The sequence below is a fragment of the Lethenteron reissneri genome, chromosome 23 (assembly GCF_015708825.2).
Source record: "Lethenteron reissneri isolate LAM-NWPU_2019-01 chromosome 23, ASM1570882v1, whole genome shotgun sequence".
NCBI lineage: Eukaryota > Metazoa > Chordata > Hyperoartia > Petromyzontiformes > Petromyzontidae > Lethenteron > Lethenteron reissneri.
The window spans coordinates 7,845,442-7,868,387 of NC_083801.1; the positions used below are offsets into that span (position 1 = coordinate 7,845,442).

The 22,946-nt window shown below is 41.4% G+C and overlaps 2 protein-coding genes across 3 annotated transcripts in view; one reads left to right on the top strand and one right to left on the bottom strand.

Moving 5' to 3' along the window:
• Positions 1 to 3,158: 3,158 nt before the first annotated feature.
• DUSP19 (dual specificity phosphatase 19) lies at positions 3,159 to 10,675 on the top strand. Of its 2 annotated transcripts, XM_061557024.1 has the most exons (5): positions 3,257 to 3,990; positions 4,021 to 4,126; positions 7,651 to 7,697; positions 8,888 to 9,040; positions 9,612 to 10,675. In XM_061557024.1, exons 1-5 carry the CDS (start codon positions 3,862 to 3,864, stop codon positions 9,819 to 9,821), a joined length of 645 nt encoding a protein of 214 aa, XP_061413008.1. In that variant the 5' UTR covers positions 3,257 to 3,861; the 3' UTR covers positions 9,822 to 10,675. The 2 variants fall into 2 exon arrangements, with proteins under 2 accessions (XP_061413006.1, XP_061413008.1); XM_061557022.1 differs by having other exon boundaries at positions 3,159 to 4,126.
• A 198-nt stretch (positions 10,676 to 10,873) lies between these two features.
• LOC133345910 (late secretory pathway protein AVL9 homolog) overlaps positions 10,874 to 22,946 on the bottom strand; it is a 37,157-nt gene continuing 25,084 nt past the window's right edge. Inside the window, 11 exon segments of the mRNA XM_061557021.1 lie at positions 10,874 to 15,172; positions 16,303 to 16,391; positions 17,005 to 17,058; positions 17,738 to 17,855; positions 18,682 to 18,901; positions 19,663 to 19,797; positions 20,421 to 20,570; positions 20,572 to 20,745; positions 20,748 to 21,061; positions 21,652 to 21,721; positions 22,040 to 22,078. Coding sequence (XP_061413005.1) covers positions 15,069 to 15,172; positions 16,303 to 16,391; positions 17,005 to 17,058; positions 17,738 to 17,855; positions 18,682 to 18,901; positions 19,663 to 19,797; positions 20,421 to 20,570; positions 20,572 to 20,745; positions 20,748 to 21,061; positions 21,652 to 21,721; positions 22,040 to 22,078 — 1,467 coding nt within the window. The 3' untranslated portion in view covers positions 10,874 to 15,068.

The following is a 22,946-nucleotide window of genomic DNA, read 5'->3' on the forward strand; positions in this document are numbered from 1 at the left end:
ATAAAAATGCATAAATCTAGCACATGGTGACGTGCTCTGAATGTGTCAAGCCCTAAGGAACTGGAGACGTTTGTGATAAAAAAAAACAGGTGTCAATATTGTGCTGGATCACAGTTTTTATTGCGAGATATATTTTGTAAAGAATGTCAGAATGTGTGTCGCTGAGAGCACTGCAATGTACACGTTTAAAATGATTAGGTGTGCTGAATTTTAGAAAGTACATTTATGGTGATACGTTGATTAAATGTTTAACGAGGCCATGACGAGTAGATTATTGATGTTGAATAATTAACATTGAAATAATTATGAAGGTGATGGACAAGTAATATAATATAATAATCATCAATATATGACAATTATAATCATGAATAAAGGGATACCTAGTTTTTTTTATGTAAATATGGCTCACAATACATTAATTCAGTAATCTATGCATGAACCAAAACAATTATACATTAATAAAACACGGAACTTTTAAAAACTGATAAACTTGTAATGGTATGCAGGCAAAGAAAAAGCTCCTCATTCTCATAATGTTAAAACCTGTTTGACGAGAACAGCAATATGTTATGTGAAATTGCAATGTCAAAACAATCCATGAAACAGTGCAATGGGAATTCAGAGAAAGCATGGTAAAAAGTACTCATACATCAAACACGTAAGTCTGAAATGGAATGAGAATGTCATTTTATAGATTCATAGCAGGAAACTAGTTGAAGAACAAGCCAGTTTCACAGCTGTACACAGCACAAGAGGATGTTTTCAATGTCAGAATGTAAAATGCATCGACAGTCTAATGAAAATCCACCGGAACATCATCGATTTAAAAAAAAGGAATTTGAATAAGTCTGGCACCAGGCTTCATGTGAAATTGTGTGGAAACACAATATTATTCAAGGAATGAAAGCAATAGGATCAAGGCCCTGCACAAAGTGCAGTTTTTTTCAGGAGTATACTCAGCGAATGGTTCAACACGGAAAATGGAGCACGAAGTACAGCAAGGCCGCCAGCTGTCACTCTGCATGTTTCATTCGTTTTGGGGACGATGATGATCGACACAGTTAAAGGAAAGGAAAGTCAGCAGTATAATATAAGCAGATGACATTGATCTAATAGAAAAACAGATCTAATTTCAGATGACATTGAAGTAGAATACTTAAAATCTAGACTCGTCAAAGCAGCAAGAATGTAAATCAGTGTTGAGAAAAGCAAGTTGATGGCAACCAGAAATGAAACTATAGATTCTGTGTCAATCCTTATTGGAGAGGAACCTGAATGAGTATACTGTAATCATTCCAAGCAAGCTCGGAAGCATCAACACTTTCAGTAGATCAGACTCCTAAGTGAAAGCAAGGTTAGCAAGTGCAAAGAGGCCACGAGCTAACTTTGAGATAAAATGGATTGGAAAATATATATTGATCAAATTTAAGATCCATTTACTGAACACAACTGTCATTGCAATTTGCGGTTGTGAATCGTGGACACTAACAGCAGACACAGCATGATGATTGTTTTTACTTTTGCACATGCAACCTCAACCATTTTTTATTTTACCAGGTAAGACCCACTGAGCTATATAGATATTTTTCAGAAGGGATTTGGCCACAAATGATAGCTCAACGAAGTGGCTTATCATCTGGACATTTATAGCAGCCAAATACTCTAAAAGCATGCTTCAAAATTCGGGGGAAAAAAACCGGAGGACCCGGAGAAAAATCCAAGCGACCACGGGGAGAACACGCATATACTCCAAATATAGAGAGAGGCTTCAGGGTCAGGATCAAACCCACAGCCTTCCTGCAAACCAGGTTACTGAGTAAACATCTCGCTACCGTGGCACCCAACCTTGAAAACTATTTCAATGGCAATGACAGGTCTGTCTATATGCCAGAGACGAAACGCCCCATCAAATTCCACATAAGAGAAATGTCATTATGGAAATCAACACGTATTTGATTCATACCTGTCAACCCCTTATCAGAGCCTACCGTATAACAGACCAATTCAGACCTCATTGGTTACCCCGTGTCCTTATAAATATCAACGTTCATCCAACAAATTCCCATCGCAAGGGAGAAACACAAACAAAACATCTTCTTGGTTCTTTCGGTAAAGTCACGTAGAAGGGAAATAATAAAATAAATTAATTGTATTTTTTTCCATTATTTTATTATTTCCCTTCTACGTGAGTCACGTAGAAGGGAAGTAATAAAATAAAAAAATCACATTATGTTTCATTTTTATTATTTCATTATTTCCCTTCTACGTGACTTTACCGAAAGAACCAAGAAGATGAATCCCTGCAGTCACGAAAGCTTTAAATCGAGACAAAACATTTTGTTTTGCCCGTATTTAAAGGGCTGTACACCGTATGGACCTGAAAACTCAATTCCCCCTGTACAAGAATGCGGGTAAATCGTATGGGTTGACAGGCATGTTGATTATTGATCATCTTTACATTTCTCAGAATGTGTTATAGTCATAGTAATAATTATAAGGTTAAGATGGATTGAGATCTGAAGACCAATACGTACTCATGTGTTGCACCGCCACCTGGCGTATACGCTCAACATGTGCGCCGATTTGAAGGTGAAACCCACAATAAGCTTCATACATCTCAGGACATTCCGGTATGTATTTCTTTTTTAACACAATTAAACGGTGCACATTACCTGTATTGTAAACTATTATAAACTAACACACAGTACACACTAAACCAACACGTCCCACAACTAGTCTGACCGTGCAGGACACACAACAATTTGTAACTCACATCAACAAACGAAACGAATGCAACGCTGACAACAAAGGGACACGCAAACTCGCAGTGCAGTGGCACGCGATTATATCGGTGTGATTTGTGTGGATTTCATCAATTTGCTCGTGCGTCTGTGTGTGCTCTTTGCGTATGACATAAGATGAAGTACTGCGAACACATCACGCAGGCAGCACACATACAGCACGCACAGCACACAGCACAGACAGCACACAGCACACAGCACACACACAGCACACACACAGACACACACACAGCACACACACAGACAGACACACACAGCACACACACAGCACAGGCAGCACACACACACAGGCTAGTCAGCACGCACACACAGACAGCCCCCACACACACACAGAACACGCACACACACACAGCCGAGGCAGCGCACACACACACACACAGCCGCACACACAGCACACGCACAGCACACGCACACAGCCTAGGCAGCACACACACACAACAACACCGCACACAGCCTAGGCAGCACACACACACACAGCACACACAGCACCCACACACAGCCTAGGCAGCACACACACACACAACCACACCGCACACACACAGCACCCACACACCGCCTAGGCAGCACACACGCACAGCACGCGCACGCACAGCACACCCACACACAGCCTAGGCAGCGCACGCACACACGCAGCACACACACACACAGCCTCGGCAGCACACACACACAGCCCCCCCACACACACAGCCCACACACACAGCACGCACACAGCCTACACACACACACAGCCCACACACACAGCCCACACACACGCAGCCCACACACAGCCCACACACACACACACAGCCCACACACACACGCAGCCCACACACACAGCCCACACGCACACAGCACACACACAGCCCACACACACACACACACAGCCCACACACACACGCAGCCCACACACACAGCCCACACGCACACAGCACACACACAGCCCACACACACACACGCACACAGCACACACAGCCCACACACACACAGCCTCGGCAGCACACACACACAGCCCACACACACACACAGCCCAGGCAGCCCACACACACACAACACACGCACGCAGCCGACGCCCCGTGGCGGCATGGAGCCGTCTCTCTCGGCAGGCATCAGGGCCTTCGCGAGAGGTTCCCTGCGGCCGCAGAGGACGCGGGTGACCACCCCGGGGGGCCTCAGCTACACCGAGGGGCCCCTGGGGGGCACCACCCCGGGGGGCCTCAGCTACACCGAAGGCCCCCCGGGCGGGGAGGCCGGGGCCCGCGGGGCTCCGGGCGGCCGCTCGCTGGGCTTCGTGCCCGACTGGAGTGCCGACCTGCAGGTCGGGGTGGTGAAGCCGTGGCTGCTGCTGGGTGAGGGTCTTGCCCCGTGTCCATCATCACTGTGTCCTTCATCGCTGTGTCCTTCATCGCTGTGTCTGTGTGTGAGCGGGGAGCGGTGGTGCAACGGTTAGCGCGCTGCTGCGTTGCGAAGCCGACCCGAGTTCTATTCCAACACCACCACCAACACCACCAGCAACACCACCAGCAACACCAACAACACCAACAACACCACCACCAACAACAACACCAACAACACCACCACCAACACCACCACCAACACCACCAGCAACACCAACAACACCACCACCAACACCACCACCAACAACACCAGCAACACCAACAACACCACCACCACCAACACCACCAACAACACCACCACCAACACCACCAACACTACCACCAGCACTACCACCAGCACTACCAACAGCACCACCAACACTACCACCAACAGCGCTACCACCAATACCACCACCAACACTACCAACAGCACCACCAGCAACACCACCAACCCCACCAACAACACCACCACCAACACCACCAGCAACACCAACAACATCACCAACAACAACACCACCAACAACAACACCACCAACAACAACACCACCACCAGCAACACCAACAACACCACCACCACCAACAACACCACCACCAACAACAACATCACCAACATCACCACCACCACCAACACCACCAACAACACCACCACCAACACCACCACCAGCAACACCAACAACACCACCAACAACACCACCACCAACCCCACCAACAACACCACCACCACCACCAACACTACCAACACCACCACCAACACCACCACCAACCCCACCAACAACACCAACACCAACACTACCAACAACACCACCAGCAACACCACCAACCCCACCAACAACACCAACACCACCACCAACACCACCAACAACACCTCCACCATCAACACCACCTCCACCAACACCAAATGCTACAGTAAAGGTTATAAGGAACCACTCGCCTAATAATAACCCCTATGGCCTTACTGGCTTTGACATTGCACTGGAATAGATTGTCCTCTACACTCTGTGTTGTAGTCCCGCCTGGTGGTTGAAGTTAGCACTGCCGATCTAAGTTTTGTGAGAGAACTCGAGAAACCAGGATGAATTTGATTTGCAAAAGTGACCTGGGATCACCAACATGGCAGAAGCAATAACGAATAAAGTACAGCAATGAATCAAACAGAAATTAGAGCAAACAATTGCACAAGTGTTCAATACAGGAATGCATTGGATGTTGTCTTAGTCGGCTCGGGCAGATGGTTTTCAGACTCATTTCAGTATACTGTACGTTTAAGTTACAGACAAATGCAAGAGATATTGGGCGACTAATGTGTAAGTAAACGATGATATATGTAAAATGTAATTGCAAGTGAAATGATCAAGAATCGACAGCTCGGCATCAAATTGTGACAGATGGGAGTAGTCACCAAATACATTTTGAATCGATGGAATTTCAGCTGTTCGGGGGCAATAACAGAGAATGAGTGGGAACCATGAGATCTCTATGTCCTCTGTACTGGTCCAAGCTATGTGGCTCGCACACAGCACTTAACCCCCATCAGCCTTTCATGATGGGGGGAGGGTGGTGCAGGCTGCGGCATGGATGCCGTGCAGGACAAGTTACTTATAAAGGGCTCATTAGCCTCCTATAGGTTAATCGTGTAACTGCACAACACCCCCAACTTGACCAAGATTGAGCCACATGTGTAGTTTATCAGAAGGACATCCCAACATGTGTAGTTCTGTACGCAGTCAGTGCCACTATTGATTATTTCTAGACTTTTGATTAACATTCACGGCAACTGCCACTATTTTAAGCTTTAACCTATGATAGGTTTTTACCCTTTCAACTGGTACAAAAAAGTGTCAGTTTTTGTACCAGTTGAAAGGGTAAAAACCTATTACTATGATGGGTTCTCAGCCAAAAGTGCCTCCAAGCATTAACTCGCACAGAGGTCCCTCCTTAAAAAATTAAATAGCCACATTCTAAGAATGCTTTGGTATTTTCCTTTGAACTAGGAGAATTGGGCATTAAGGGATGTTTCAAATCGAATGACAATAGAAGTGGGCGTTGGGGACGTGTCACGAGAAGGGATGATGGCCAGTTATAGAGACTAACGATGGAGGGCCAACAAAAGGAGGGAACGTGGCCACCGCAATTGAATCAATACATTTGAGCAACTTATGCACATGTCAATAGAGGGTAGCTGGAGTTGGGGTTGGTTGGGAACGAGTGTTGATTTGGGGGCAACCATACCTCATTCTGCCGAGTGAAAAATTGCAATTTCCAGCTTTCATTCACTCTCATACCCACGGGTTACCCAAAGTATTTAAGAGTAAAATAATGAATAATGCCGTGGATAATCGGATCCGCGATATTGGTTTCATATATTACTACGAATAAGAGGACATTGCATACAAGGCCAATTATAATGGCTGTGCATATTGACACAGTTGCCTTTGCCTTGGGAACAAGTGGAAATCTCTTTAACTCCCGAATGTATATGCAGAGTGGCTGTGCCATCAGTGTGGATGAGGGAGGGTTTAGAAATCGGGATGAAGGGCAGACACAGAAAATCCATTTACACGGCTGGAGCAGATGGAGTGTAATTGCATAGCAACGATAATTATGCAGTGCATATGGTGAAAATTGCACTTTGAGGTCGTTGAATAACATAGGAGACGGCGTGTGATGGGAAGGATGGGGGGAGGGTCAGCAAGCATATCTGCTGGTGGGGCTGACTACAGGTGGGACAGACGTGTGGTGGCAAGCTGCATGACAACCATTCACAGAGATGTGGATAATATAACATCATTGTCGTTTTGCATAACGACATTATTTTTCGTGCAAATGCACAAACGTTACATTTTGATTGTGTAGTTTAATGGTTACAAACGTGACTACGTGCAAGGTGTGCAGATTCTGAATTTGGTAAATTGCAGGACTAGAACCCTGTTTATATACAGTATACAGGGATAGGATATAGCCGTTACACTTTACTTTTGTTTCTTATTGCAAGCATAGCTGTTTGTGTCATACACATATGCCCACTTTAATACAGAGTAAGGACATATTGCAGCACACAGACGTGTTATATTTTGAGTGTTCACCTCCACCTAGTACAATAGTCCAAGTTGTGGTGATATTACATTGACCTCAGTTACATTCCATGTCAGTGTTAATACCCAGAAAAATTGAATTGGGTATAGTCATTAAATATTTTCTGTCACTATAACATATTGGTTTTATTCATTTCAGCATTAAAATGTAAAATGGTATCAGCAATACATAGATTTACATTATAATTGTAAAATAGGATTCTTAATTTTTATTTTACAATGCCTGTGGCTCAGAAAGTCATGCTGAAACACTACACAATATGAATGCGAAAACATAGCTAAATAAAAGTTTATCAGTGTAATTTATCCTAACTATTTTTATCAGGCTAAACAGTATATACAGAACATTGTACTTAAAACATGGTTAAATTGCTCATGTTCTGGTATACATTTCCCGGGGTGCAGGTTCACAAGACGTGGCTCAAGACATCCAGACACTACAGCAACATAAGGTTTGTTGCATAAGCTGAATAATTAATCCATGAGAATAGGGTTTCCCCTTTTTTCTGGCAACAAAACAGGTGCTGAGATGTTTAAACACTAAACTGAAACCTTTTACAAGGAATCATGTCTGCATTAAACACAATACTTGTGGTCAGAATGAAAACAAAAAACACTGTGATAATACATGCATTGTCTTTGAAACTGATTGGTCCACACTAGAGACATCTTTCTTTTGAGCCTTGTCTCAAAACTGTGTTTGACCAGAGGAGCCAAAAGGCGTACAGCCCAAAGACAACGCACTATTAGAGTAATGAGAGCTCGGGGTGAGCAACTACATTATGGGACCTCCTTTGCCAGTACCAAAATATGAGAATAGGTTTTCCCATTTTTTCTGGCAACAAAATGATGTAGTTGCTCACCCCAAGCTCTCATTACTCTAATAGTGCGTTGTGTTTGTGCTGTACGCCTTTTGGCGTCCTCTGGTCTAACACCGTTTGAGACGAGGCTCAAAAGAAAGCTGTCTCTCGTGTCGACCAATCAGTTTCAAGGACAATGCATATATTATCAGAGTATGTATTTTGTTTGCATTCTGACCACAAGTATTGTGGTTAATGCAGACATGATTCCTTGTAAAAGGTTTCAGTTTGGTGTTTTAACATCTCAACACCTGTTTTGTTGCCAGAAAAAAGGGGAAAACCTATTCTCATATTTTGGTACTGGCAAAGGAGGTCGCATGATGTAATTTATCCATGACCAAGTAATCAAATCAAAAGGACATTTGGTATGTACACCATTCTTATAGCACAAGGCAATTGTGGATGCACTATGTTTCAAAAACACAGTCTGCACTAGTTTTGCATTTTCCAATCGAGTAATTTGGGAAATCCATTCAAACAATTTGAGTTTTGAACCATGACTGCAGAACACTTGGGACTACTTTTTTTAAATAACATCACCCACCGACTTAACCAGGTTGGCCTTGGGGCTTGAACAGCGAATCTCTCTGAATGTCACATATAGGTTAAATGGCATGAATATGACTGGATTGCCAAGTTACACTCGATAACCTATAAAAAAAAGTTTAGAAATTTGTGTTGTTGTGCTTGGCCTTTGGAGAGTTCATATCTTACATTCACAGTATTTATACAGTACTTTATCATAAAATATGGTCTATATTAACTCTTAATGTGTACTGAAGGTTTCACACATTCTGAACGTGGCCTACGGAGTGGACAATGCATTTCCCGATAGCTACATCTACAAGACAGTGACGATGCTGGATGTTCCAGACACGAAGCTGACCAACTACTTTCCAGAATGCTTCGACTTCATTACAAGGGCTCACGAACAGGTGCGGAAAATTACTCAACCACAGCACGTATTTCAGATGCATTCAGGAAGTTGAAGCTAAATGTAATCACATACCTTTGGAGCAAAGCCAGGTGTGGTTATACATCTCAAGTAGTCTGTATCAGAAATCTGGAGTAGCAGGGATTTGAAAGTCCCACAATGTTTATCCCAACAAATAAAAAAGGGCAATTGTTTTACCTGTCATCTGGAACCATACCCAGGCCCGACTTACGTGACGAGTTGACTACGAATGTTTGGAAATTTATCTGAATGTCTGCTTATGAATGTAACGTGATTATAAATTACGAGAAGGAATTGGTAAGTTATTGATGTCTGATGTGTATATGGTAATCTATATCCATTGTATTAATTTGCTGTTCACACTCCAGTTGGGTTTAACACGCAGTTTCATGCTGTCACGATTGCATACACGTCTCAATATGCAGTTGTATGGTTTAAGTACTCACCGACAGGTACAGCTGTTCACAGGGAAAAGGGGAGCATAGCATGAAATATTGGGGCATGCTCAGCACGCCGCTGCAGCCTGCTGATGTGACATGTTATTGCCACAGGGTGGCGTGGTGTTGGTGCACTGCAATGCAGGAGTGTCTCGTGCTGCCAGTGTCGTCATTGGCTATCTCATGCAAGAGGACGGACTCTCCTTCCAGGATGCGTTCTCCCTCGTCAAGAGGGCACGTCCCGCAGCTCATCCCAATACCGGCTTCATGCAGCAGCTCAGCGAGTACAACCCTTGCCAGCAAGGGCAAAGGGGCGAGAGCTAGGCTCCCCGAATGACTCTTTTTTGAAGTGGCAATGACACTTTTTTGTGTCCGCGTTGGCTTTGAAGGTCTTTAATTTGAACAAGTATAACCCGTAAAAACAAAGTTTTTCACTATAAATCCTTTATATGCGTGGCGGCTAGAGTCCTCTCGTCCTCTGGCTTGAGATGGCTGCCACCTATGGGTCAGATGATTGCATTGCACCATTAAGCAATTGGTAATTAAATATAATATTTTGGTCCTAAAAAGTGTACAATTTTGGAAAAAAAAATTCACGAACATTAATTGTCACGCACAACGAGTCTGTGTGGAAAATGTCAGCTCGATTGGATCACGGGAAGTGGGTTAAAAAACGACCGAAAGATTTGCACGGTCGTAAGCAAGCAAGTGCGCAAGTGAACTTAATATAAAGGATTTAAAAATAGCCAGGGCAAACCCTCAATGTCACGTCACAGGGGGAATAAGTTGGTTGTTTCAGAATTATAATCGCAACCCAGAAATGTGTAGCAGGTCTGCACATCTTAAATGACATTTTTAAAAGAGCCAATTTATTCAGGGCCAATTCAGTATTGTTTAAATCAAAGAAATCCCTGTGTAAACAAATCAGTTTATGGGGCTCCTCTAGAGTATAAGGCTCTGGTTTCTAACAGTTACATTGTACGCTGCGATGCTAATTGTAATACTGCAGTTAACTTAGGTTTGCGGTTGTTTATTACAATGTTCTTCTTCTTTAAATAAACATGAAATATGCATGCATTTAAAAGTCTAATTATCTTCACTAGGGGTTCCAGCAGTACTGTTTTAATGATGTATAAAGTGTGCAAAATGTGACACCAAATAAAACTAATAGACCTGAATACTCATTTTCTATATAGCACTATAGATCACTATTTGTTCTATTTATGCAACCAAGAATGCAACGTATTGCACAGGATGTTTACTACTCCACAACTGCATCTTCATAACATATCCTTTATTTTAAATTGGGTCTAAGCCATCTACCTCTGGGTGTCGCTTTACTTGTCCAAACCAAATGGTTATATTTGGATCCATTCTCAATGTATTTTTCCATACTTTTTTCAAGGTAACAATTGAAATGCATTGCATTCATATTTTATTCATATTTAATCGTGACATTTCCTTCCAAGGATAGCAGACATTTAACGGGGGAACTTATTATATTTTACTTAAAATTTCTTAGTTTTCCATATGCATTATACACGTGATAAATTTACAATACTACTTCATACGTCTCAATGCAAACCCACAGTACACTTATTTTATAATTAGACTTTTCCATTGTTTATTTAACTTTTACAAAAATAGGTGATGATTTTATTGTAGTCTCAGTTTTCCTCGACATTAATTTTACAATCTTATTTTTTTTGCCAAAATGATATTGAAGTATACATTTTTACCCTTTAAATGAAAAGTTATAGGGATTTCCAAAACTGGAACATTACATTTAAATACCATAAACGTATATATTTTAAAACAAATACTGTGATACTTTAATATCTTTAATGTTTGAAAATCTACATTCTCAGCAATTCAGTTGCCTTCCAAATCCAGGCTTTTAAGCAGAAACACTTCAATATACACTAAAGGCGCTACTGCATAACACAATCTTATCAATGTCATCAGCTATATTAATCCACTGCTGGATGAAGCCCTCCTCAATCCAGCCATATGGTCTGGCAATGTAGCAAGTCATCTACCACCTGGACACGACCGGATTGAATCAATCCATCTCCAGAATGGTGCATTCCTTTAAGTGCCATTCCGATATGAGTTCTGACCATTCACCATTGAATCCTGGACAAGCTGACATTAACAGCACTGAATTGAGCCTCATTACGCCACTAGAAGGCATTGGTATTCAACAAGCTTGACAATGTACTTCAGAAGTCACTGCGCAACATATTGGGCATCATTCTTAACATCCTCACAGATATACAATACCATTATATGTACAGTATTTACAATGTCACCACTCAGCAATCACCAAAGAGGTAACGCTCATTGAATATAGTTGACAGTAACAAGTAGCAATGACACACGGGGTATTTTTTTACATTTTACAAACACCAACTGCAGTTCGTCTCACAGACGATATAGAGCACTTGAAATAATCATGACATCGCCTAGAATATTGGGCTGATGCTGCCAGTACCACTGAATTGTTGTGGTACTGTACCAAATGTCTGGTGGTGCATGGTGAATGAAGAGTAGCGTATTACGTGTAAAGCAAAGTCAAGGTATAAACATTAACATCGTTAGATATTACCAATTGCATTAGTACGATTTAGCAATAACCGCCCCACCCCAACGAAAAGTCAAGTACAATATTTGTAATTGTTGAAGGATTTTTATATACAAGTCAACGAGATGGGCATAGTACTTACCATATGATTTACAAATACAGTACATCGTATGCAGGCTGTTGGCAAGACTTAACAAATAGCATATTACCATATATTGGTGTTCATAGGAATGTATTCTGCAACATTAAGTCAGGTAAACATTCAAATAACTGCATTATCCTGTATAAGTTCATACGTGCAGCAGGCACAATTCATGACAAGTTAAAGTTTGAATGCAGGTTTCATGATGCCAAAGATAACAATTTTTGTAAGAGTATATATATCGTGGAAAAGTTTACGAGTTTATTAAACGGCACCTAAAACATTATTTAACCAAATTATATTCGTTAAAAATTGACGGCAATAGGTTAAAACGAGCAATACCTGTACTGTTGGACAACAGAACACATCACTAGTACACATTTTTTTTTTTATCGAATATCAACTGTTTTGCAAGATTAAACGGAAATGCATATTTTGAAACTTACCACACACGATGCAATATTTTTTTTTTAATCAGTGGGATACGTATTCAATTTGATTAACTGGAGGCTCATTTAAAAATGCACAAAATACACCATAACATGGGAGATACACGTTTGGTCTAGTTGTAGGATGGCATTAGTACAACATTTAACATTGATTCTGCACCTCAATCTGGAACATGTGCAAAATCACAACTGGGCTCTAACCTACGAGAGGCAGTAACATCACTAGCTTATATTAAACCGTTTTGTTTACGCTATTACTATACAAGCCACAATTGTCAACTATAATATTTCTACGACTACCATTTGTTAGATTACTAGTGCCAACTAAAAGTGTGTAAAACCCAAATGATGTCCAATACAGCGAGTGGCAGTCACTCCTTTGGTCCATGGGAACGATGAGCTGCTCAATATATGGTTCATTTGAAGAGAATACTGGATACTTATTTCTCTGGAATACAGATGACTAATAATGTAATTGATGACCGATGTAGTGATAAACACATACAACATAAATTCAATACTACGATAGTGGCTGAGGCCTAAGGTATGGAGTGGTCAATTCGACATGAGCAAAATCTGCATCACATTGGCCGTGTCAATGTAGAAAGTACACCTTCACGTATGAATCCAAGATTACTGCGAATGTTAAAAGCAATATACTACCTTGTAGGTTTTTGCAGTTATGCTGTACGGCTCTCCGTGGATGTTCAGGATGTGCTACTACGTGCTGTTCGGAATGATGTCTAATGTTTCACACCATGTGCTGGAGAGGCTACCAGCACGTGGAGCGAAACTATGGACATGACGAACAAGACACAATACAACCCAAAAAACAAGTCATAGGAGAGCTCAAATGCAATGTATCTCGTATCTTGCATACAAAACCCAAAAGGACTATAAATATTATTTAATAAAATTATCCTACAGTTTACCCGTTTACCCATGCACACTTAAAATAGCTCCCAAAACTACACAAAAATCGAGTCATCAAAACTGTATTATACCATACAGATGATAAATATCTGAGGTCTACAGTAAAACAATTACTAACAAAAGCAACCTGTAAAATGCCTTGCCACATCATGGGTCCCATTCTGTTTCGACTGATCCATTATTATTTTGAGACAGGAATGTCACAGAAATCACTCAATATTGCACACATCTATGAATGATCCTCTCAGCTGCTTTCAAAAGGAATAAGTAGAGAAGCTTATTTTCGTACATTGCATGAAGTGGCCTGGTGTATACCAAGGGTTGAGTGGAATGCCTAATTTCCACTATGCAGCATGCACAAACTTTCTGGAACCACAAATAGCTTCAAGTCAGATATTTCGCTCGTACACGTATGTGTAAAATTACCAATTTATAGGAAATATCTCTTGGAATGTTACTTTTCACCCAAATATCTGTGTTAGGAGCTAGAGAAGTGTACCTTTCAAGATAATGCCCATGATTAATCCAATTATTCTTTTTATAAATGCTGGTGACACAAAGTACAGCAGTCCTCACGATTATCTGAATTCTTAGCCATTGTGGTTGATTAATGTTGTACTGCCAAGTGGATTTATCTGCTAGAGCCATTACTGTAGCACTATCGTAAACTAACGTGCTTCGCCTTGAATATTATGGATAGCTAATCGAGAAGACTCAACATCAACATGGACTTGACAGGATCAATATTTCTTGAGAAGTGCTATGCATATCCCCATGAACTTGCATGGCTATACAGTAAAACATACATGTCTCCAAGTGACAGGGAGCTGTAAACAAAGGTTTCATGTATAAACTGCTATACGAGGCTTTGCAAGAGCTACTGATTGCACATTCATTAGAAATTATCACATGATGCTCACATAATGTGAAAGCACTCCATTATTTTGGGAGCTGCATTTAAACAGTTACGATTATACAATGAGTGTACAAATGTAATGGTGTCAATCGCAGTGTAGTTATTCAATCATCCAGAAATGGAGCATCACAATGATTAATAACTCGGATGCACTGTCAGATTTTAACAGGAAGGAAAGAAAATGTAACATGTAACTAAGCATCAGTCAACATGAAGCCATACTTGTGTGGGGGGAGGGAAGAACCTAAAGAGTCGTACAACACAAAGCTACTCATGTTTTTTGCAAAGGCTATCTCAGGTAATAAACCAGAGACTCTGGACATAGTTGCAAATGCTGAGATACCATTTTAAAAAAGCCACTGGGCAGACCTATGCCTCGCAACACAATTACAAGTTGAAAACAAAAAGAATATTGCAAATCGAGAAGCAACAGCAAGGCAAGAGTTAATCACACAGGCTGACACTACGGGCAGTGGAGTGGATAGGACTGCTCATTATGGCCCACATTCAGAAAGTGATGCCTCCAATCGGGTCATGTGGTTTGTCCTCAGTCCTTGTCGGGCTGCTTTTCAGCTGGCTGTGTGGTTAGGTTGGTAAACCAAGATGACATTGCACTCTTGGCGTTGGTGAGGGCTCCCCCAACGGAATGGCCTGCAAGGGAACAAGACACCAGCTGTTCAGTTTAACACACTGGCTACGGATGTCACTTATTTCAGGGTTCTACTACAGAAATGCAAGTAATGTTATGTGTACATCTCCATTTACAACTGTTGTATGAAGATAGAGTGGCATATCATTGTTTTGTTTACACCTACTATGACCAAGTACACTGAGAATTTAGGAGGGTTTTAGGTAGATTCTCTTCCTGTTAAAATACAAACGCTCAACACTGCCGTGGAATTGACAGCAGAAAGTCTCCAGATATTCCTGCGTAACACCTTACTGATATAAAGCCAATTATAAAGACATATATTTGAATATATATATGAGCAGTACACAACGATGCTTAACAACAATCTATCCAATCCTAACAACATTCCATGTTGTCACTAAACGAACAAAGGACAGGAACACCCTGGCTAGCCGGTCTAACAGGGGGCAGGCAGCTCTGTTGCCGGTGAGCTGGCAAGTCTCGCTAGCCAAAATTTCAATGAAATCTATATACTGTCCATATAAAAAAAAACAATACACGTGTGTGTGTTTTTCCTTTACACGTGCACTATACAGTGTGTGCAGTGAGTACAGTACAGGTAAAAATCTCGACGGTGTGTTGTACAGAACTGTGGTTATCTGTCAATCTGAGGGTGTCGGCTCTCTCACCCCCACTCCCATCACCCCCCACATCCCACCCACCTCTTCCCACCCACACCCCTCTTGCCCCACCCCCCTCCCTTATCAGCCCTTCCCACCAGCCCCACACTACAGGACTTAATATATCGCCACAAGTAAAGTAACACATTGAACTGTGTTTTAAACATTATACACACTATAACGTGTTCCGAGTGAATGTCAATATGCGTTCTATATTACAGAGCATATTCCAAAGTATTAAATACTTAAAGCATTGTAATGTGTTATACTCTTTTTGCAGTTAACATATATTTTAGATGGGGTTTTTTTTCTTCTTATACTTAAGGCAACCAGGTCTGGCTAAGTGCAAAATCCGGCAAGCTGAGGTCTGGCTAGCCAGGGTTTACCGTATACCTATTTAAAGAAAACATGGGAGGATAAGCATTTCACATCTCTCAGACTTGCCAATGAATATAAAACGTATGATTTACCAACAGCTTTGCTGGTTTGTACTACGGAGCGACTTGTAGTTATCACAGCATTCCCAATCTTCTTGCCTCGCTCACTGTTTGACACAGAGCTGGAAATGCATGCAATTGAATGCTTAGCTGGTGCAATCACTCGCCATAAACATTACATTCAAATGCAATTACTTTTTTTAGCATAACATTCCGATTAGTCATTATTATATTACAAAACAACATTTAAAGCATTGACAGGCATTCCAAGGTTAGTAACAATGACACTATATTCTTGGTTCTTTCGGTAAAGTCACGTAGAAGGGAAATAATAAAGTAATATAAAACAATATTATTTTAAAACAATATATTTTATATTATTTTATTATTTCCCTTCTACGTGACTTTACCGAAAGAACCAAGAATATGAATCCCTGCAGTCACGAAAGCTTTAAATCAACAATGACACTTTTAAGTGACAAAAAAAATCTCAAAACTGAAATGTTTAGTGTCATGTTTTCAGCTGTATTCAACACATTCTCAGTGACATCCTGAAAGCACGAATAAACTAAGCAAGTTAGCAATGCAAGTTTCACAATCAATGCACCAGCATGTTAGCACATGCAGTAGGAAGAGAAATATCGTTATAGGTGAATGGGTTAAATACGACACGCCATTATGGCTAGACATCATGCATCAATGCATTTCATTTATTGTTGGTGATAATGCACTCACTGAGCAAGACGCAACTTGACGTCAGCCACACTATACTGCCCATGAAAAGCATGTCTGCAGAAATGGGAGGAAAAAACGCATACATTAGGATGCACAAAAAACTAACTTTTTAGTTTAATAACGCATTGAGGAATCTCCACGAGCATTTGAGGATTATTACAATGCAATGGTCACACTTGTGACAAGGCTACAACGAGAATGAGGTGTACCTCAAACTCTGTTGTCCTCAAATTGAAAGCATGGTGAGAATATTGATTGTGGATTTAGCGACATTTATGCTTGGTCGGTGGTATAGAGAGCGACCCATCAGACCAATATGCCATCGAATGTAGACAACGCAAACATTCTAAAGTGCATTTTTATAGCAATTGCATGTAGCCACTAAACATTATCAAGTTATGTAAAAAAAATATATCGTACAATGCAAATGTTATTCGAGAATTTGCCAAGTGTCACAATGGCTAGGGCCATTATGTCTTACATATATGGTTATAAAACAATGAATCGGTGGGAAATTGATTTATAAAAGCATTTTGCGAATTAAACAATCCTTATGTAAGATGGTCCACTTATGATACTGAAGTATAATTGTCCAGTGTTAAAAGGAGCTTAAGCTAAATTTATTACAATACACATTTCATTGGCATCTTTAATATTGCATATTATCTCTATGAGCAGCTTTACAAACCTGAATCTCGGAATAGGGATTCAATGGTTTAATTAAAGGACTTACCCTGCTTGGACATCATCCATTCCAGGGTGCGTGTTGCTGTTCCACACACGATAATTGTGTGTGTTTTGCCAAGCAGTCACAAAGCCCATACCAAAATCAGCCAAAAGCTTCTCATTGTCTGTGGGACAAAACGTTCATAATGAGAACTCTGTACAGATGTTGGAGCTTGAATGTTGATGAAACCTGCCTCTACTGTATTGTGGGATCACATGTGGATTATTTTGACATGTGGGCACTAGAGCACCACTCTGTTTTATATAATGGAATTTCAGCCAAAGCAGTAAAGAATCAATTTGCATTATGAGGGCCAACATATATATATCTATATAACTGTCAATATCACTTTGTAGCTTTCTTCATGTTACATGTTAGGGCTGAATTTTAACTTAAACCAGTCAAAATATGCGATTTATTGGTTTACTCCTTAAAAAAAGACATGTAATTGGCCAGGTTCTAATCACCTTTACAAGATATTTATTTGGAAGACTTTTTGAATAGTTCATTCACTGGTTTTTATAAATTGATTTTGGGGTATCATTAAAATAAATTAAATGTGTACCTACAATGCATGTGTAATTGTCATGTGTATCTATTTTAAATACAATTGAAACTTTAAGATGTTTAAAACAATCTATTTAACAACTCGTGAAATATTTTCAATTAAGAAAACTGCCACTGCATAATAATTCCAAAACTAAATTTTCAATAAATGTTACTTTCCGAACGCCCATACCAAAGCACATGCAGTTCTTAATATATGGATTAATATAACTAAATTACCAACACTTAAATAGCAGAGGTGACAGCAGTCTGTGTATTATCCGCATATAATTAAGAGCTTACAAGTGTCCATTACATTTTGGCATGTACAACTACTACGCAAATTCTGCCTTCAAGCATTTCCCAACGTAGTGTGGGCATCCAGGGTAGCTCTCTGCTGTTACCTGGCTGCAATGTGGTCGACAGGAGCGACAGCAAGTAGAAGGAGAACTGGCTCCGCACCCACTCATCGCCACCCTCCCAACCCGTGCCGTCAAGGAAGACGTCTTGTCGATTATCTGCTACATGCTTCACCAGCCAGTCTGCAAAGCGAAGATCAGCCGTGCCAAGCGCCAGCATGCGCCGCAGCTCTGGGTCCTGTATTTCCAGCCGACACTCTTCCACCTGTAATTAGTGAGAACACACACACACACCTGTGTAACTGCTATTGCAACACAATCATGCTATGTACAGCTATAACTGACGTATGCTCTGTAAAAAGTGTCTCGCAATAAGAGAACACTTTTAAAATTTTATATCTCGAAAATCTCACTTTTGGATGAATGTTTATTATGTATGGATGGATGAATATAAACTTCTAAGTTTCTGTCCAGATTACGTAACCATGGAATCGCTTTAGTGGGTCGGTGTTTCTACAGGCGCATAAAGTGGGATTCCATTCAATTTCCACCTGCAAAAGCAGTGGCAGGATGTGCCCGTCAGATGTGCGGAGTCCCCCTTACGTGAAACTTTCTTTTTGAGGTAGAGATTAGATGCAGGAGGTTCTTTAGTGGGATTGCCAATCATGTGCTTGTTCGGGATCGTGGTATTCCGCTAAACCCCTGAATTTGCAAGAGCTCAGGATATGCTCAAGCATGTTAAGGAATAGAATCTGTTCTTCAAACACCATGTAAACCTACTCTGTTCAAGACACTTTCCATCACCCACCAACAATCTTCACTCTTACACTTTTCACATTATAGGTGTTATGCTGGGCAAATGCCATAAAAAAGGAAACTACTGTTTAGTCAATGTTAGCCCAAAAGTAACAAGTAGAGTGACAAATAGGAGATACGCATTATTAAATGATTGTTGCAATTATGAGCAAAATAGAGAAATGCTGTGCATGTTGCCGGGAGTGGTGCTGCGTTTCGACAATCGCGTACATCGACGATGACATCCGAGAGGTGTTTCTGCTGGCGGAACAAGACGTTGGTGGCACCTGCGAGGAACCCGCGGACCGACACGTCCGAGAGGAGGTGATGCTGCTGGAGAGCCATGTAGGGCAGCAGCAGATAGCCCTGGAGCACCACAGCACGAGCAATGACATGGACTTAGCACTCCATTTGACACTTTTAAGATTATGATGCTTGTTTACCCAGGGAAGCCTCACCTAATCTCTAGTCTCTTTTTCAGGAGGCTCTTCAGCAGTAGGGAGTGATGGTTGCTATCTATATTTCAATCATCTGGTTTTATACATTAATCCTCTATATTTCAATCACTGTTTTATGCTATATGCTTGCTAAAATATTAAATCTGATATAATACACGAGGCACAATTCTTGTTTACAAATACATACAAATAAAAGCTGCCATTAAAAAATAATTGGGTAAATTCCACCTTTTAAAATAAAAGGCACTAAAAATCTGTATCTCATTTTAGAAGCATGACATGATTTAATGCATGATAAAACAGCAGATCCATAATGATCATTAATTTCAGCTCAACGTATTAAAATACACTTAAACTTTGATCAAACATGATGCAGTTCCATGGCGTTTTCATTCTTAACCTTAATCTGAACGAACTACAGACTCACGGCATGCACAGTGAATACTCTTGAGCCATTAGTATATGTACAATAACATTTAGAAAACCCACATTTTAACACTCCGTTAAATTGTTTCTGTATGAGGGAGTTACCTTGGTGAAGATGGGCAACGGCATACCATGTAGGTCCTCCTCCAACCCAGACACAATTCCCGGCACGTGAACGTCACGCTTGGCCGCTTGATCATCCTGCTTGCCAACTTGCGCCACGTGGACCGGGCCTAACGGCGCTACGGGAAGAAGCGGACGTCGCCCTCGCTGCGCTCTCTTCATCCTGTGCCGGTGACAAGATGAGAGATCCCACGCCATGCTCCACAGAATAGTCCTGATCCTGTGCCTTTGTGGCAAGTGGTCCCAGGTCTTCGCCTTCCAGTCCAGGGTCGAGAGTTTCCCAGTCGCTCTCGGAGGAAGCCGGCGACTGGGCGGGATCTTGCGCGAGCGGTACGGGCTGAGCCGGTCCTGGGAGCGCTGTGCCGACTCTTCCTCTGGCCTGAGCAGCACGACTGCCGTGGGCGTTCGGCCGAGGCTCGTGTCACTGTCCGGAGTTGGGCTGTTCTCGTCCAGCTGCCCGTTGGTGTCCTCCGACTGGGAACGAGACTCGCCAGGCTCGGGGATGTCCGATGCGGACACAGACACAAATTCATCCGTGCTGATGTCTGTTACGTCGCGTTCCGAGGACACACTGCTGTGTGGCTTGTACCATGACGATTCCAGTAGGCCATACTCTATCATGCCTAAGAGGGAAACAAACACCAACATTTTACTTAGCAGGTGAACCACAGGCAGGATTGTACACAATAGATTAGCAGAGGACATTTATGTGTTGCACTCAATTTAAGTAGGAGTTGGTCCACTTGACATTTTAAATACATTTTAATAATCACACTGGAGATAAATCAACAAACTATGCCAGCTATGGAAATAACAAAGCCAATATACTTTTATATTCTTGGTTCTTTCGGTAAAGTCACGTAGAAGGGAAATAATAAAATAATAAAAATTAAACTATCAAAATTATCACGATGTTGACTGCAACACAAGCAATCGTCATCAGGTGTGAAAACTACAACAAGAAAAAATAATTATTGTTGTGGTTTTCACACCTGATGATGATTGCTTGTGTTGCAGTCGAAACGTCGTAGATAATTTTTATTGTTGTATTTTTATTATTTCCCTTCTACGTGACTTTACCGAAAGAACCAAGAATATGAATCCCTGCAGTCACGAAAGCTTTAAATCGAAATTCTAAATACTTTTCTCAAACAAAAGAAAACCCCAGCCAAGTATTTTTCATACATATTTGGGTTGCTGGTGCATACGTCACCTGGAAAGAGAGACAGCAGAGCAATCATTGGAGAGACTAGCTTGTGAACTGGGGAGCCTACAAACATGACCTGTGAAAAAGAACATACGAACTGTTTAGGCCATAAGGATGCAATCATTGTTATAAAAACAACACAAAATTATTGGATGATAAGTCGCAGTCATACCAAAAAATCTCATCGTTGTACTACTTGCATATCTGCATAATAAAATATGCAATAGCTTTACACATTAAGTAATGAGTAATACTGCAACAAAACATGCTTGACAATTATAAAAACATCACTGACATCACCTAAGCTTAGTGTCTCAATTGTGAAGCAGTATTTATTAAGCATTTACAGTATGTTTCTCAATCCCAAAAGAACCATGATGTATTGTAAGATTACCTTCTTTTCCAGAAGCAGAAGCTTGAATAATATGAGAACCTGCAAGAACAGTTGCTTTAATAACATGCAATAATATTTAATACAAAATCCGAGTGCGAAAATATGGAATACAACTTCAACCATTTATCCATCAACATTCGTAACTTTTCAGAGCAAAGAGCACATAATTAGTAGATACAGTCCTCTATTTGGGCAATAATAGAATTGTCATATAAAAAAATAACCCAGTATAAAGTGTATATATACTGGAGTGGTGTTGTAATGGTTAGATGACCTCACTAGGAGTCTGGCGATCTCAGTAATACACTGCCACAAGTGACATCAATGACAAACGATATATCTGAACCGGTCTGTGCACTGACCAGCGTGGAGAAGTATGGTCAAACAACCCCCAAGACTGACACGGCATGGGGAGTCCATCTAGCAGTGCATTAACAATGGGCTGAGATTATACTGGTAGGAACCTCCTGGTTACACCAGCCCACAGGGGATTATTGTGTCCGTCCGTCGTGCAGGGAGGGGCTGGGTGGGGAGGGGAGGGTGGGGAGGGGCTGGGTGGGGAGGGTGGGGAGGGGCTGGGTGGGGAGGGTGGGGTGGGCTGGGAGGGGTGGGGCTGGGTGGGGAGGGGAGGGGCTGGTCACACCGTGGTGCCCTTATAAAACTCAACGTTTAACCTACTCACGCCGGCTTGTGCCCGCCCTCAGTCATATTTGTGGAATACACCACGCCGCCGTTGACCCTGGCCATTGACCGAGCAACCCAACGTTCCTACCAGCTCCCTCCGCAGGAATGTGTTTATTTTATAAATGATTGTACTGTACCATGTATAGCACTCCGAAGTAAAGTTAAAGCATCTCTTTGTTCAAGCTAACATTGGTAAAACACTCCTCTCTCGTGCAGACCCTTA

What these genes read in the sequence shown, in the direction of transcription:
- DUSP19 (XM_061557022.1), top strand. Translation starts at nt 3,862, where the DNA reads ATGGAGCCGTCTCTCTCGGCAGGCATCAGGGCCTTCGCGAGAGGTTCC. An exon ending in AGACACTACAGCAACATAAG is followed by an intron (nt 7,698 to 8,887) that starts GTTTGTTGCATA and finishes TGTGTACTGAAG; the next exon opens with GTTTCACACATTCTGAACGT. An exon ending in TTACAAGGGCTCACGAACAG is followed by an intron (nt 9,041 to 9,611) that starts GTGCGGAAAATT and finishes TTATTGCCACAG; the next exon opens with GGTGGCGTGGTGTTGGTGCA.